Source organism: Bicyclus anynana, chromosome 27 (assembly GCF_947172395.1).
Source record: "Bicyclus anynana chromosome 27, ilBicAnyn1.1, whole genome shotgun sequence".
Taxonomy (NCBI): domain Eukaryota; kingdom Metazoa; phylum Arthropoda; class Insecta; order Lepidoptera; family Nymphalidae; genus Bicyclus; species Bicyclus anynana.
In genome coordinates, this window is record NC_069109.1 from 1,500,276 (window position 1) to 1,518,682 (window position 18,407).

The following is an 18,407-nucleotide window of genomic DNA, read 5'->3' on the forward strand; positions in this document are numbered from 1 at the left end:
GTGATCTTGGTGCATTTTGATATTTGTGCCTACTGCCTTTATTTGTCGTCTGTGGTTTGTGCTGTGGCCTGTGGTGGCCACTGTACTGGGCTCAAAATGGCCAGAACCATAAAGCTTATTATTAATAAAAAAAAATGTACACTGTACTGGTTCACAGATGACAAATGAAGATACTGGTTCTTCATTTGTCGTCTGTGGTACTGTTTACTTTACCCAAAGAGTAAATTATTATAAGTATTAAAATACTTTACCGTAGGAGTAGGTACTTTTTTGTGCAAGTATTTGGTGGTATTGAAGGTTTTAACATTTTAATCATGTATTTTAAACTCAATAGTCAATTATTATCACATAGAACTGATGCTGAATTCGTTAGCATTTGATGATACTTCATTTATTACTGTAATTTATCAAATTTTTGAACATCAATAAGTGTGATCATAACTTATAGATCTATTGGGGACGCATAATAATAGTGTTCTTTGTAAATAAAACTGAGAAATGAAATCATGAGGTGCTGTGTATCTTGGTGTATTAACAACAAAAGCAAGCAGAGCTCAGACAACGTTTCCTATCGCAGGTATGTATCGCCGTATGTATTGCGATCGTAATTTTAACATTTTTTTTATATTCTTTCAAGTTAGCCCTTGACTACAATCTCACCTGATGGTAAGTGATGATGCAGTCTAAGATGGAAGCGGGCTAACTTGTTAGGAGGATCAAAATCCACACTCCTTTCGGTTTCTACACGACATCGTACCGGAACGATAAATCGCTTGGCGGCATGTCTTTGGCGGTATGACTGCGTCATCTCTTACCATAGGGTGAGATTGTAGTCAAGGGCTAACTTGTAAAGAGTAAAAAAAAATACAATTTTTCAGATTTCCTCCAGAACATGGTGAACGACAAACCTGGATCTCAACCCTTGGCCTCAATGAAAGGCGGCTAACGAATGACTCAGTAGTCTGTTCCAATCACTTCATAGATAACTTCCTCTGTAGTAGGAAGAGTGGGCCGAGTCCTGTGCAAGAAGATGCTAAGCCGTTTGTTCAGGTAAAAAGAAAATATACTATCATCACTTCTAAAGCCAAAATATATATATATCTATATATATATAAAAATTAATTGCTGTTCGTTAGTCTCGCTAAAAGGGGTAGGGTAGGGGTAGAGGTATAGAAGGGTAGAGTAGGGATAGAGAATAAGTGCACTTATGTCAAAACGAAGCTTGACCGGGTCCTCTAGTATATATATATATATATTCTGTTTCTGACAGGAGAGCCATAGCTCTGCTATCGCCTAGTCATCGAGCACGTCAGCTCGCTTCAGGCGTTTGATTCGCGGCGCTACCACCAATGAGCTAGGCAGGCGATTGTGATGTCGTGTTAGCCTTTCTTTATGTTGTTATGTTGACAGTTGGCATTTCAAGGTATTCGTGGGTTTCATTGTTGCGAGTGAACCAAGGGGCATCCGTGATAGTCCTAAGTATGTTATTTTGTTGCCAAAATAGGCTTTTTTTACAAGAATTTTTAAAATTATTCAAACACCAAGTGGTGAACTTAGCTGTGATAGCCCAGTGAATATGACCTATGCCTCTGATTTCGGAGGGCTGTGGGTTGGAATCCGGTCCAGAGCATGCACCTCCAACTTTTCAGTTGTGTGCATTTTAAGAAATTAAATATCACGTGTCTCAAATGGTGAAGGAACATTGTGAGGAAACCTGCATACCAGAGAATTTTCTTAAATTCTCTGCGTGTGTGTCTGCCAATCCGCATTGGACCAATGTGGTGGACTATTGGCCTAACCCTTCCTATTCTGAGAGGAGACTCGAGCTCAGCAGACGAAGTATAGTCAAATACAGGTAGATAATGATAAAAGTGGTGAAATAGGGGTTGAAAGTTGAAAGAAGTTGCGGTCATTGACTAGTAACATAATAATTTGTTCCCCAGGCGTGCGTGGTGTGCCTGGACACAGAGCGGAGGGTGCATCTGTTGAGCAAGTACAACCTCGAACAAGCTTATGAAACTATCACTGGACTTGAAGTAAGTATAATACATTCATACTGGATGTGCACTGTTTACCAACAAATTAAAACAAAAGCAGCCAAGTGCTAGTTGGACTCACCCATGAAGGGTTCTGTAGCAGCACATAACATAAACTTCTTGATCATTAATTCGTTCGTTCGTTATCAACCCATTTACGGCTAACTGCTGAGCTCGAGTCTTCTCTCAGAATGAGAGGGGTTAGGCCAATAGTCCACCACGCTGGCCCAATGCGGATTGGCAGACTTCACACACGCAGAGAATTAAGAAATTCTCTGGTATGCACACCTTCCGGAATCGGGAGCAGAGGTCATATCCATTGGGCTATCACGACTCTTTCATTAATTACATATACACATTATCATACATATTACGATTACGATTTATGAAGTATTAAAAAAAACTACAGTCTCACCTGATGGTAAGTGATGATGCAATCTAAGGTTGAAGCGGGCTAACATGTTAGGAGGAGGATGAATACCCACACCCCTTTCGGTTTCTACACGACATTGTAGCGGAACCCTAAATCGCTTGGCGGTACGTTTGACGGTAGGGTGGTAACTAGCCACGGCCGAAGCCTCCCACCAGCCAGACCTGGACTGATTAAGAAAACCTCAATCGGTCTAGCTGGGGATCGAACCCAGGACCTCTGTCTTGTAAATCCACCGCGCATACGCCACGGAAGTCGTCCAATAATAATTGATAATTGCTAGTTGATAGAAATGGGGCGTGGATTTTCATCCTCCTCCTAACAAGTTAACCCGCTTCCATCTTAAATAAAATAAATAAATAAATAAATAAAATCTTTATTGACCAAAAAAAAATATACAAAAAACCATAACATTTGCCTGTGGTCTCCACACTAGATTGATCTGTATCGTGGAGACCAGGTAGGATTTTCTAATGCTTTCTGTTGGACTAGGACTTATTACATCATCACATACCACCAGGTGAGACTGTAACTCAAGGGTAACTTTGTAAAGAATAAAAAAAGAATCAGCCATGTATAAACACTTTGTTTCAGCTGCAAGATCTAACTGACTTCACACCTTTCATATGCTTCGAGTGCGCTCAGAGGTTGACACAATGCAAACAGTTCAGAGACAAGAGTGCGAGGGGGCACGCCCTTTTGGTTGAATTGATCAGGAAACATGATTTGGTAAGTCTGTTAGGGTTCATTATCTGGATAAAAAAATTATTAAGCCAAAAACTTAAAAAAAAAAAAACTTTTATTTCAACTCTCTAAATAGGAAAAAAATATTTTTTCTTTAAAAAGTTATTAACTTATAACCTCATTATATTATATTAGGTATAAAATAATTAGTTGAAATTTTTAAATAAAAGCTTTTATTAAAGTTTTTTAGCTTTTAATTCATTTTTTATTTTTTAGTTAATCTCTGAGTCTGTTAATATTATCAAGTTACTCTTAATAAGCCCTTTCATTTCATTTGATACCCATATTGTAGAAATGCGTTAAAATAACTATTCCGCCATCTAAGTTGGTCCGCCATATTGGATTTAGAATGACGTCATATAACATATCGTGCATCGTCATCCAAACTTAACGTGTATACAAAATTTCAACTCAATCGGTTGAAGATATCTACTTCATTGAGTTCAAAGAATCCACCGTAACATACATACATACATACATTGCAAGTTAAATAAAAGCTTTTAAAAACCTGCCAACCGGTGTCGGGCCACGTGCGGTGTAGGGTTCCGTAGATTAATTTATAATAATAATAATTTATTTGCTGAAAATGTGATTTACAATGGTTCTTACACTATAAAAAAAAATCCAACACAATTTACTGATATATCAGCGTGCAAATATTTACAGAATTTTACAATAATTAATTATTTAAAACTTCAATATTTATAAATTACAAAATTTCATGTCATTCATGTACTCGTCAACACTATAATAATTCTTATTATTTAAAATGGAGAAGATTATTCGCCTAATCTTTGTTAGGGGCATATTTTTATAGGATTCTGGAAGCTTATTGTACAAACAGCCATACAGAAGCAATTATTTGAATTTTCAGATTTTTAATGTACATGATCATGGTAATTGACAGCTTTCTGGACGGACGGACAGACGAACATGACGAACCTATAAGGGTCCTTTCATCATCCCTATGATGAAGATGATAAATAATCAACATTATTTTATACTTTATTTCAGCTAACTGCACAACATATAAAGGAAATAAACCGTTCAGTCAATTTTCTAACATCTAATCTAGTCGAGAAAGTGTTCCAACCAAACTGTTGTGACGTAAACTTCATAGACATCAAAAAGGAGACCATACAGATTAAATGCGAAGACAGAGTGAATGAATCCATAATCAAAGTAGAGAAAGAAGATCACATATTAGTTTCTGATGATAAAACACAATATGGAAACTATATCGATATTGAAAAACGAGATATTAAGGATGATCATGATGATGATAATGCTAATATTGACTTTTTAGATGACATTATTGATGAAGTTTTCACAAATGATGATGATGATGATGATGATAAACTTTTCAATGATAATAATTATACAGAAACAGGTGCCATAAGTGACGGTGAACAATTCATAGATAAAAATGAAAACGATAGTGACATAGAGCTAGTGGACAAAAAAGATGATAAACTAAAAACAAGTGACATTAAAAAACTTAATCAATCTAGAAAAGGTAACTTAGCCTCATACAAGAACTGTAATAATAAAATAAGTAAAACGCAAACTAATAAAAATAATTTAACCAAAAAAGTTAGTGTTGCCAAATCTAAAACTAGTAAAGTTAAAAGTAAAGATAAATTGGATAAAGATAATACTAAAAATTTAAATGCAACTAAACGTGGTACATTGTTAACTACATTCAAAATAACTAAACTAAGTCTTGAAAAGCAATTTGAAGATCTTAAGACGCGACAAGAATCTTCAAATTATAAAAACTCTAGCTTTCAATGCAATTTTTGCTACCGAGGTTTTCAATGCAATTCAACATTCACTAGACATATGGATAAACATTCCAAGGTGAGTAAGATTTGTATTTGTGATTTGTATTATTTTTTTTAATTCGTTACAGGTTAGTCCTTTACTAAAATATCACCGGTAAGTGATGATGCAATGCTCTCGTAAGATATTAGGAGATAAATGAAAATCCACTCTGGTCGGTTTGCTGTTCTTTTTTTTTTTTATTCTTTACAAATTAGCCCTTGACTACAATCTCACCTGATGGTAAGTGATGATGCAGTCTAAGATGGAAGCGGGCTCACCAGCCAGACCACGGGCCCACCAGCCAGACCTGGACAAATTAAGAAAATCTCAATCTGCCCAGCCGGGAATCGAACCCAGGACCTCCGCCTTGTAAATCCACCGCGCATACCACTGCACCACGAAGGCCATCAAAATGCAAATGTGAGAATGAGGGAATAGAGAGTGCACCTGTGCCTGCGCAGACACTTGTGCACTTGAACCTGTGTTAATTTCAACATGAGATCTGTCGCCGTGCGCAAATAAAATCGGTCGGGAGCATATTGTTATTATTTTAGATCCCACTTCTGATATTTTCAGGCAAACTGGTATTATCATTATTATAGATCCTACTTCTGACATTTTCGAGTAATTGGAGATTATTATTATAAATCCCACTTCTGATATGTTTAAGCAAACGGAGATTATTATAATAGATCCCACTTCTGATATTTTGAGGCAAACGGAGATTATTATAATATATACCACTTTTGATATTTTCAGGCAAACGTAGATTATTATTATAGATCCCACTTCTGATATTTTCAGGCAAACTGAAACTATTATTGTAGATCCCACTTCTGATATTTCATGCAAACGGAGATTATTATAAATGATCCCACTTCTGATATTTTGAGGCAAACGGAGATTATTATAATAGATCCCACTTTTGATATTTTCAGGCAAACGTAGATTATTATTATAGTTCCCACATCTGATATTTCAGGCAAACGGAGATTATTATAATAGATCCCACCATTGGAAAATATTATTATAGATCCACTTCTGATATTTTCAGGCAAACGGAGACTATAATTATAGATCCCACTTTTGATACTTCAGGCAAACGCAGATAGTCATAATAGATCCCACTTCTGATATGTTTTGGCAAACGGAGATTATTATAAATGATCCCACTTCTGATATTATTATAGATCACACTTCTGATATTATTATAGATCCCACTTCTGATATTTTCAGGCAAACGGAGACGTTGAGTGTCCGGTGTGCAAAATGCGCTACAAGACTAGAGAAGCATTTTTGGCGCACAATCTGAGTCACTCGACCAGATATAACTGTACACTATGTGACTTCTTCTCTATGAACTCGTGAGTATGAAAAACGCTCCATACAAAATGGCACGATTTAGTGACGTCGTTGGCTCGCTGATCGTTAGGTTTGTATGGGCGTTCAAACAAAATTACTAATATCTTTGTTATTTGTGCGTTTGTGTTTATAGTTCATTTCTTTGAAAATGTCACATTTAATGTAAGGAAGCTAAAACTGTATGAATTTTCGTCTAATTACGATAAAAAAAAATTTAATAGATTTTGAAATTTTATAATCTTATTTATTTAGCAAATATCCAGACAATCTTTGCTTTTTATGTATAAATTAGTTAACATTGACCTTATTTACCCGAATGTGTCATAAAAATCAATATATTCAAACCTAGTCATCATCCCCATTGCATAAGTTGTACCGCCATTGAGGTTTGATATATTAGGTACTTGTCGTCGTCATCAACCCATATTCGGCTCACTGCAGAGCACGAGTCTCCTCTCAGAATGAGAGGGATAAGGCCAATAGTCCACCACGCTGGCCCAATGCGGATTGGCAGACTTCACACACGCAGAGAATCTAGATAATTCTCTGGTATGCAGGTTTCCTCACGATGTTTTTCTTCACCGATTGAGACACGTGATATTTAATTTCTTAAAATGCACACAATTGAAAAGTTGGAGGTGCATGCCCCGGACCGGATTCGAACCCACACCCACTGGAATCGGAGGCAGAGGTCATATCCACTGGGCTATCACGGCTCTCATAATAATAATAATAATAATTGTAAAAGGATATAAAATAAAAGTATTATCAAATAGATGAAGCAGTGTGGAATGGAGAACTGGTAAAGATGTAATGTCTGGGCGAAATATATCCACGCATGCGTGGTCGAGGGTATTCTAAATGTGAAATGAATCTGGAATGTGAATGTAGATTTATTTATTTTATTAGGATAACCAACAGCTATTACAATTTCCTATGTTAATGATTTACATTGAAATAAATATATGAGTGGTTATTGCATAGCTAATTATAGGTTAACACAGCGTACACAAATACATATTATGTCAATACTACAGTTGTCAGAAATGAATGAATGTCAAATTACACAATACAAATTAATATGCAACAAATGTCAGACTACAATAAACTAAAAGCAATAAAATTAAAAAACAAGTCACATAAAATTAAATATAAAAAACAAAAAAAAATGATATCTAAAAAATTACAAAAAAAAAAAAAAAATTACAAAAAAAAAACAAATTACATTTCTACTACAATAAAGTAAAAGCAATAAAATTAAAAAACAAGTCACATTAAATTTAATATAAAAAACAAAAAAAAAATTACAAAAAAAAAACTGTTAATGCCAAAATGTGGCTTATTGATAGTGCGGTCGAGGCCTATATCACGATAGTGCGGACTTTACCTAATTATCAATTTATTATCTGTAGTTATTACTTGTTTTGTATAACTACTCTATATTGTCAATGACAAGCCTGTATATAAAGTGAAAATTAAATTATAACGGACACTCCGCTGTAAAAATTCAAAATAGTCTTTTTTCTTCTCACCTTTTGTGATCCTGCAAATATTAAAAAGAGATCCTGTAGTCAGGATCTCATTGTGTGAATTTAAATAATTTACAAAAACAATTATATTATTAAAGATTACAATACAGTTTTTAATTAAAATATTATGTTATTACTATTATTACATGTCATTATTAGTCAATTATTAATTAAAAGTCAATTATTACTGGATGTCAAATAATATAAGATGAAGATGTAGATGGCCTAACCTAAAGTGGTTGATACAAAATGCTATGCAATATGCAATAGCTTTACCGCGGCAGACTTAGCAGTGTTGCCAGAAGGTTACTTTTTACACAAAAAGGTTACTTTTTTTAATATTTCGGGTAACTTCTCACAAGACCCAACTGGCAACACTGAGTCTTAGTCGCACGTCTTTTGTTGCAGCACAACAGCCAGGATGCATGAGCGCTGGCACATGGGATTAAAGCACATATGTCCGCACTGCAATGAAGAATTCTCGTATGTATCCATACTAATCCTAATTTCTACTAATATTATAAACACGAAAGTTTGGATGTATGTTTGGATGTTTGTTACTCTATAACGCCGCTACTACTGAAGCGATTTAGCTTAAGGGACAATAATCAGACAATATATAGAACTTTAATCCACTAAAAAAAAATTGCAACAATATATTATATATCATTATATTAGATTTTTTGTACTATTTACAATCAGTAAATTTTTTGTCTGTATGTTCGTTATAGAAACAAAAACTACTCGACGGTTTTTAACGAAACTTGGTACAATTATTCTTCATACTCCTGGGCAGGTTATAGTATACTTTTCATCACGCTACGATCAATAGGAACAGAGCATTGAGGGGAAATGTTGGGAAAACGGGAGAAGTCACTCCATTTTTACAGCGATGTAAGGGCCGGATTAAAGAGGTCTAAGGGTGGACGAAATCGCGGACATCCGCTAATCTATACTTATATTATAAAGCTGAAGATTTGTTTATTTGCTTGCACGCGCTAATCTCAGGAACCGATCCGATTTGAAAAATTCTTTCAGTGTTAGATAGTCCATTTATCGAGGAAGGCTATAGGCTATATACATAATCCCCGTATTCCTACGGGAACGGGAACCACGCGGGTGAAACAGTTCATATAATATAAACGTTTGCAGCAAAATCACGTCGTACATAACGCACCTGCGCTTAAAGCATCCTTCGGACTTCATCTGCTGCCACTGCGGCTTCTCCTTCATCAGTCAAAAGGGCTTGAAGTTCCACATACTACGCACGCATCGAAAGGACAAGTTGGAGGTATCTATACATGGACATTGGGGTCTCAAGGTGCTAGAATGGCGACCTCGCACTAGTAAGCGCAGTGTTGGTCGACCCCCCACCAGGTGGACTGACGACATCAAGCGAGTCGCAGAGATTCGCTGGATGCAGGCGGCTCAGTATCGTGATGTTTGGAAGTCCCTACAAAAGGCCTATGTCCTGCAGTGGACGTCCATCGGCTGATATGATGATGATAGATATGAACTATATACAGAGTGTCGATAATTAATGGATAATACGCATATAGTAGATACACCATTTGAATAGTTTTCCAAAAATCCCTAGGATGACCAATTTATGTTTTTTTTTCGCATTTTTCTAATTTTTATTTCTTGAATCAGTTTTTTCAATGCTGTAGTTGATTTTAAAGATCTGATTTTTGTTATACATTGCGGATTAAATTACCAATGTATACTATGCACAAAAATTAAGGGAGCAGAAAAAAAATCCAAATTTTTGGGGGATTTTCAACAGGCTGTAACTTATACAAAAATGGTCGTACAGCAAAAAAATAAAAAGCAAATTGTAGCTCTAAGTGTTTAGTTTGTGGATCTGAGTTTGAAAATTTTTTTTTGAAAATATTTTTCGAGTAATTTGAAAAAGCATCCAAAAAAGGGCATTTTGTCGTTTTTTGGAAAATCAAGCGCCCAATCAAAAATATTGCGGAAACCACTGACGTTAAGTGTGCCTTTTACTGTTCAATATACCCACAAAAACTCTACAAAGTTTCAATTCAATCCAGCCAACCGTTTTTTTTCCCACTTGATCGAATTTTTGAAAAAATTAAAGGAGCAAGAATTTCGCTCTGAAAATGTCATAATTTTTATCAAAAATGAAAAAAAAAAATTTTTTTTAATTTGTTTTGTAGAAGTAGCTTTGAATGCAATAATTATATTTCTTTCATTAAGATGACCCGATTTAAAAAAAAGTCCTGTAAAAAAAATGTATGAAGTCGTTATCAACCATATTCGGCTCACTGCTGAGTTCGAGTCTCCTCTCAGAATGAGAGGGGTTAGGCCAATAGTCTTATCTGCAGTAATAAATACATTGATTGATGGAACACTTGGGTGAGTATAGCTGATGTTTACACAAAATGTTATATAAATCTGTTCTAGGAGCCAGCGGGTCCACATTGCGAGCAGTGCAAGGTTCGATTCTCGTCACAGGCTGCATTCGAGCAGCACTTGAAAGTGTCGCCCAAACACAGCCAGCCTGGGTGAGTGACGACCTTTATATCCCTAAAGCCGGCCATACACGCAGCTCGAGCAGTAAAACCGGCCATACACGGGCACAAAAATTAATGTTTTTTTTTATTCTTTACAAGTTAGCTCTTGACTACAATTTCACCTGATGGTAAGTGATGATGCAGTCTAAGATGGAAGCGGGCTAACTTGTTAGGGGGAGGATGAAAATCCACACCCCTTTCGGTTTCTACACGACATCGTACCGGAACGCTAAATCGCTTGGCGGTACGTCTTTGTCGGTAGGGTGGTAAATAGCCACGGCCGAAGCCTCCCACCAGTCAAACCTGGACCAATTAAGAAAACCTCCATCGGCCCAGCCGGGGATCGAACCCAGGACCTCCGTCTAGTATATCCACCGCGCATACCACTGCGCCACGGAGGTTGCGAAAGTTGAAGTTATGGGAAATACTCTCGAGCACCCTGTATAATGGGTCTCATTAGAAGGCTCAGAGTCACACAGCGGGTGATGGAGCGAGCTATGTTAGGAGTATCTCTGCGTGATCGAATCAGAAATGAGGAGATCCGCAGAAGAACCAGTCACCGACATAGGTCAACGAGTTGCGAAGCTGAAGTGGCAATGGGCGGGGCACATAGTTCGAAGAGCCGATGGACGTTGGGGTCCTAAGGTGCTGGTGTGACCCCGCATTGAAAAGCGCAGTGTTGGTCGACCCCCCACTAGGTGGAGTAATGACATCAAGCGAGTTCCAGGGAGCCGCTGGATGCTGGTAGCTCGAGACCGTTGTGTTTGGAAGTCTACGCAAGAGGCCTATGTCCTGCTGTCTCAGACCAATTATTGTATAAGACCTGCCTCGTTAGATACAAAGTATATGATCAACGATCTAATGCGATTATGAAAACTGTCTCTATAGAATCGATGTTAAATAGTTGTAATCGTGTTCGTCGGTTAAAGATCTCCGTAAAAATAACTTTTTGTGTAATTGAATTGTGTAAAAAACGGGCAAAAACTTCTAGTTTAGTATTAGACTAGCGGACGCCTGCGACTTCGTCCGCGTGAAACCCTAATACTACCCCTACCCCTATCCTATCCTTACCCTAACCCTACCCTACCCTTACCCTACCACGCGACGGCGACGAAAGCTTAAAAATTGAGTAATTTCTCCCGTTTTCTCAACATTTCCCTTCACTGCTCTGCTCCTATTGATCGTAGCGTGATGAAAAGTATACTGTAACCTGCCCATTAGTATGAAGAATAATTGTACCAAGTTTCATTAAAATCCGTCGAGTAGTTTTTGTTTCTGTAAAGAACATACAGACGGGCCGACCGACAAAAATTTTACTGATTGCATTTTTGGCATCAGTATCGATCACTAATCACCCGCTGATAGTTATTTTGAAAATATATTTCATGTACAGAATTGACCTCTCTACAGATTTATTATAAGTATAGATATATACCAAATCTAAGCTCGTTTTCTTCAGACAATGACAGACAATGGAGATGATGACTAGGTTTGAATATATTGATTTTTATGATACATTCGGGTAAATAGGGTCAATGTTAACTAATTTATATATAAAAATCAAAGATTGTCTTGATATTTGCAAAATAAATGAGATTATAAAATTTCAAAATCTATTAAAAATCTTTTATCGTAATTAGATGAAAACTCATACAGTTTTAGCTTCCTTACATTAAATGTGACATTTTTTAATATATGAACTATAAACATAAACGCACAAATAACAAAGATATTAGTAATGTTGTTTGTACGCACATACAAATATAACGATCATTACATTGCCTACGACGTCATTAGTTTGTGCCATTTTGTATGGGGCGTTTTTCAGGGATCCGCGGCAGCGCCGCAAATCTGCCCCTTTAAATCCCTGTAGCTCCGAAAGTAATAATCGCAGATACCCTGTTACTTTTACAAAATTGCTTTACTATTAGCGTACTCTTAATTTATATACAATTTAAAAAACTGTCATCATCCCTATTTTGTTCGTGACTATGAGTGTGATACAGGTCCTTCTATAATTGGTCTGAGGCAGCAGTGGACGTCCATTGGCGGATGATGATGTTGATGATGATGATGATGATGATGATGATGATGATGAGGAGTCTGTATAATATCTTGTCCGTCTGTTCGTAGGATACGTAAAAGGAACGACCGACGTACGAACTTTAAAGACGTCGTGCCACCATATATCACTTGCGAGCTGGCAAGTATTTATACTTTTATTCTAATACTTTTAGAATTTAGTTATTCACAAATCCCTCCGAAACCATGGATTTTTCTGGGATCAAAAGTAGCCTATGTGTTAATCCAGGTTATAATATATCTCAATACCAAAGATGATCCAAAATTGTATTTAGCTCAGGTCCAGTCATTGTACTCTAGCGGAAATAAAAGAAAATATTTTTTCATACAATTTTTGATTATACAAATCTACGAATTTACTTTAATTATTAAGCGTAATAATGGTGGATTGATGACGTTTTCAATGCAGTAGTCGATTTGACGTTTGCTGTCAATTGTCATGTCATAGTTGTTATAGGGGCGCCATCTTGAAATAACTCAAAAACTTGGGTTTTAATTTTATTTATTTATTTTTATTTAGTTATATTTATTCGCTTTAATAAATTTTAATAAGATCCTTGTATTTTTTAAATTTGATGGACCTGAAATGGACCATCTCCTTTCAGCTAATTCGGTTCAGTAGTCGAGGCGTGAAAGAGTAACAAACATTCATATCGTCAAAATCATCAGTTTTCGCAAGTCTCGGGAAACCATGGATTTTTTCGGAATAAAAAGTAGCCTATGTGTTAATCCAGAGTAAAATCCATTTCCATTCCAAATTTCAGCTAAATCGCTTCAGTAGTAGCGGCGTTATAGAGTAACAAACATCCAAACGTACATCCAAACTTTCGCGTTTATAATATTAGTAGGATTATATAGCTGAAGAGTTTGTTCGTTTGTTGGATTGAACATTTTCTAATCTCAGGAACTACTGGTCCGATTTGAAAAATTCTTTCAGTGTTAGATAGCCCATTTATCGACAAAATATACCTTCAGCAATGAAGAATGCGACCAAGAGACGAATTAATTTTAAACAACCGTCTGGCATGGAATCCGGGATGAGACTGAGGACTGGTCTGGCGGGTGGAAGCTAGTTCGGAGTGAGCTTAGGTGGTGAAAAGGTCAGCAGGAAGGGTTGCAGAGATCATTATCCGTCTCAGACAACTATTTCATTGAATAAACTATTTTTAACTTTGTGTACTTCACAGTGTGGTACAAAGCTGAAAGACTTCTCGATGTACTCGCAACATTTCAAGAGCGAGCATCCCGGTGACGTCAGAGCACAACACGCGCCTCGTACGGGGGAGACGCTGTGCGAACAGTGTGGGCAGAGCTTCCAGGTGAGTCCTCATCGTGAACGACTTCAACATACACGCACATCACACATGCCGGTGACGTCAGAGCACAACACGCGCCGCGTACGGGGGAGGCGCTGTGCGAACAGTGTGGGCAGAGCTTCCAGGTGAGTCCTCATCGTGAACGACTTCAACATACACGCACATCACACATGCCGGTGACGTCAGAGCACAACACGCGCCGCGTACGGGGGAGGCGCTGTGCGAACAGTGTGGGCAGAGCTTCCAGGTGAGTCCTCATCGTGAACGACTTCAACATACACGCACATCACACATGCCGGTGACGTCAGAGCACAACACGCGCCGCGTACGGGGGAGGCGCTGTGCGAACAGTGTGGGCAGAGCTTCCAGGTGAGTCCTCATCGTGAACGACTTCAACATACACGCACATCACACATGCCGGTGACGTCAGAGCACAACACGCGCCGCGTACGGGGGAGGCGCTGTGCGAACAGTGTGGGCAGAGCTTCCAGGTGAGTGCTCATCGTGAACGACTTCAACATACACGCACATCACACATGCCGGTGACGTCAGAGCACAACACGCGCCTCGACCGTGGGAGGCGCTTAAAAAAGTAACACATATGACGGTGGAGCAGACTAAATTCCACTTCTGATAACGGAGAAGCCGTAGTCTAAGAGCAGGTTCTAAGCTTTACGTGTCAAGGATGGCAGATACACAAAGTAACATCACCGAATCGATAATTTAACTTACAACTACAGGTCTACCCTCTAATTACACTTGATCAAGTTCAGCGCTGACACTATCAGATGTAAACCAGGATTAATTATCGTATGGCGAGGAGTCAGCCACCAGCGGATGTCGGACTTGTAACCGATTTAAGTAGGGTTAAAGGGCCCTTTTACATTATACTAATACTCCCCATTCATGTTCAACTTGAATAAAACTGACAGCTACGGCGCGCTCTGTCCGAGATCGTCAAGTCAACTGAAAGATGTCCACAGACAAACAACTGACAGATACATTTCTAAAAGATATCGCTATCAAATTAGTTACTTTAATTAATGTTAGATGGCGCTACTCTCTAATCCTTCGACATATTATATATGTTTAGTACATTACTTTAAAAGTACATTGACGGCCTCCGTGTCGCAGTGGTATGCGCGGTGGATTTACAAAACGGAGGTCCTGGGTTCGATTCCCGGCTGGGCAGATTGAGATTTTCTTAATTAGTCCAGGTCTGGCTGGTGGGAGGCCGTGGTTAGTTACCACTCTATCGGCAAAGACGTACCGCCAAGCGCTTTAGCGTTCCGGTACGATGCCGTGTAGAAACCGAAAGGGGTGTGGATTTTCATCCTCCTCCTAACAAGTTAGCCCGCTTCCATCTTAGACTGCATCATCACTTACCATCAGGTGAGATTGTAGTCAAGGGCTAACTTGTAAAGAATAAAAAAACAACATAGCATATCCTACCTGCGTTTAACGTTCTATATCTGAGAAAATAAATATTATTTTGAAAAAGAGTGACTGTTTTGTCAGTTTGTGTAAATATGTATCTCATTTTGTAAAACCAAGTTTTCATTTAAACGTACAATTTGTAATACTTCGACATTTTTCTTTCGTTATTCCAGAACGGATTCCTACTGAGACAGCACATGACGAAGCACACCGGCCAGAAGGACTACCAGTGCGACGTGTGCCAGAAGCGATTCCGCACCAAATTGTTCCTCTTCCGGCACATGGATACGCACGCCCCCTCTCCGCAGTACTCCTGCCCCATCTGCGGCAAGCTCTTCTCCAGCCCGTCGAGTCGCAACCGACACGAAAAGGTGAGTATGAGTGCGCCTGGGTGAGTGTGAGCCTCGTACTAGTCGTACGCACCTGGGTGAGTGTGAGCCTCGTACTAGTCGTGCGCACCTGGGTGAGTGTGAGCCTCGTACTAGTCGTGCGCACCTGGGTGAGTGTGAGCCTCGTACTAGTCGTGCGCACCTGGGTGAGTGTGAGCCTCGTACTAGTCGTGCGCACCTGGGTGAGTGTGAGCCTCGTACTAGTCGTGCGCACCTGGGTGAGTGTGAGCCTCGTACTAGTCGTGCGCACCTGGGTGAGTGTGAGCCTCGTACTAGTCGTGCGCACCTGGGTGAGTGTGAGCCTCGTACTAGTCGTGCGCACCTGGGTGAGTGTGAGCCTCGTACTAGTCGTGCGCACCTGGGTGAGTGTGAGCCTCGTACTAGTCGTGCGCACCTGGGTGAGTGTGAGCCTCGTACTAGTCGTGCGCACCTGGGTGAGTGTGAGCCTCGTACTAGTCGTGCGCACCTGGGTGAGTGTGAGCCTCGTACTAGTCGTGCGCACCTGGGTGAGTGTGAGCCTCGTACTAGTCGTGCGCACCTGGGTGAGTGTGAGCCTCGTACTAGTCGTGCGCACCTGGGTGAGTGTGAGCCTCGTACTAGTCGTGCGCACCTGGGTGAGTGTGAGCCTCGTACTAGTCGTGCGCACCTGGGTGAGTGTGAGCCTCGTACTAGTCGTGCGCACCTGGGTGAGTGTGAGCCTCGTACTAGTCGTGCGCACCTGGGTGAGTGTGAGCCTCGTACTAGTCGTGCGCACCTGGGTGAGTGTGAGCCTCGTACTAGTCGTGCGCACCTGGGTGAGTGTGAGCCTCGTACTAGTCGTGCGCACCTGGGTGAGTGTGAGCCTCGTACTAGTCGTGCGCACCTGGGTGAGTGTGAGCCTCGTACTAGTCGTGCGCACCTGGGTGAGTGTGAGCCTCGTACTAGTCGTGCGCACCTGGGTGAGTGTGAGCCTCGTACTAGTCGTGCGCACCTGGGTGAGTGTGAGCCTCGTACTAGTCGTGCGCACCTGGGTGAGTGTGAGCCTCGTACTAGTCGTGCGCACCTGGGTGAGTGTGAGCCTCGTACTAGTCGTGCGCACCTGGGTGAGTGTGAGCCTCGTACTAGTCGTGCGCACCTGGGTGAGTGTGAGCCTCGTACTAGTCGTGCGCACCTGGGTGAGTGTGAGCCTCGTACTAGTCGTGCGCACCTGGGTGAGTGTGAGCCTCGTACTAGTCGTGCGCACCTGGGTGAGTGTGAGCCTCGTACTAGTCGTGCGCACCTGGGTGAGTGTGAGCCTCGTACTAGTCGTGCGCACCTGGGTGAGTGTGAGCCTCGTACTAGTCGTGCGCACCTGGGTGAGTGTGAGCCTCGTACTAGTCGTGCGCACCTGGGTGAGTGTGAGCCTCGTACTAGTCGTCGTCGCACTGACGTCATCCCTCTGTCCCACAGATCCACACAGAGAAGGCGTTCAAATGCAACATCTGCGGGAAGGCGTTCAGCCAGGCCGACACGCGCAGCTCGCACGTGGCGCACGTGCACATGAACGTGCCGTGGCCCAAGCGGAACAGGGGGCGCGCGGTGCGCCGCACCAATGACGAGTGACTGTCATAGTCTATACCTTATCTGTATGCCTAGTACCAGTTTTCAATGTTTTTAACCATTCGCTGCCCGCGAGTATTTTATCGGTGAGCCCGTCTGCGTTGAAGGAGCCGACGAAGGCATTGGTGCCAGGGGTACTAGTTTTGGACCAAGGGACCCGGAAAGATATGGTGAACCAAGGACACCTACGACTGACTGTTGTAACAGCTCCAATGCTCACGCCAACTAAGCAATATTTTCGACACGCGTCGCCCAATTTACGTTAACGGCAGTCACCTCTGATCGTTCAACAGGCGCTCGGTTTATACTTCTTAATTAGTAATTTATATATATTTCATATTGTAACCTTTTTATTCAATTAAATACTATATTTGACTCAGACTTGTTTCTCTTTAATTCCTTGACAGTAGTCACACACAAGTATTCTTAAATACACTTCAATAACAGTTGCAAGAATACTATATTTTTAACACTGTTTATCAAACATAATGGGGATGATGACTAGGTTTGAATATATTGATTTTTATGATACATTCGGATTAATAAGGTCAATGTTAACCAATTTATACACAAAAAGCAAAGATTGACTGGATATTTGCAAAATAAATGAGATTATAAAATTTCAAAATCTATTAAAAATCTTTTATTAATTAGTAATTAGAAGAAAATTCATACAGTTTTAGCTTCCTTACATTAAATGTGACATTTTTTTTATATATAAACTATAAGCATAAATGCACAAATAACAAAGATATTAGTAATTTTGTTTGAACGCACATACAAATCTAACGATCATTACATTACCTACGATGTCATTATAGTATGCGCATTATCATCTGAGTCGTCCGGTCATAAAAGTCAAAAAAGATAGGAATGTGCAGCGCGCCTACCTGCGCACCCTAATTATCGATAAACGGCTACCTGCGCACGTGCTAATGATGAGTCAATAATGATTTGGACGATTCTGATTGGTCGGTTTCTAATGTAATTGCATTGCGTATTTTTTTTGCTATAAATGTGTTTACTGCAATTAAATAAATACATTCATGTGTTACTCGTTGCGCACTATGGATACTAATATATAATAAATTTGGCAGAAGACGAAGATTCTGATGATGAAGACTCAGATGAAGATTAATTTTA

The 18,407-nt window shown here is 39.8% G+C and overlaps 1 protein-coding gene across 1 annotated transcript; it reads left to right on the plus strand.

Annotated features, from left to right (window-relative positions):
* The first annotated feature begins 230 nt into the window (after positions 1 to 230).
* On the plus strand, positions 231 to 17,643 carry LOC112056628 (zinc finger protein 626). Its single transcript, XM_052890309.1, has 13 exons — positions 231 to 577; positions 879 to 1,050; positions 1,944 to 2,036; positions 3,061 to 3,195; positions 4,225 to 5,070; positions 6,271 to 6,398; positions 8,334 to 8,408; positions 9,078 to 9,216; positions 10,353 to 10,453; positions 12,596 to 12,665; positions 13,732 to 13,863; positions 15,471 to 15,668; positions 17,115 to 17,643. The coding sequence occupies exons 1-13, from the start codon at positions 507 to 509 to the stop codon at positions 17,265 to 17,267; spliced, it is 2,313 nt and encodes a 770-aa protein (XP_052746269.1). The 5' UTR covers positions 231 to 506; the 3' UTR covers positions 17,268 to 17,643.
* The last annotated feature ends 764 nt before the right edge of the window (positions 17,644 to 18,407 follow it).

Coding starts and splice junctions, on each gene's coding strand:
- LOC112056628 (XM_052890309.1), top strand. CDS start 507: ATGAGGTGCTGTGTATCTTGGTGTATTAACAACAAAAGCAAGCAGAGC. Junction 12,666..13,731: donor CATATATCACTTGCGAGCTG/GCAAGTATTTAT, acceptor TGTACTTCACAG/TGTGGTACAAAGCTGAAAGA. Junction 15,669..17,114: donor GTCGCAACCGACACGAAAAG/GTGAGTATGAGT, acceptor TCTGTCCCACAG/ATCCACACAGAGAAGGCGTT.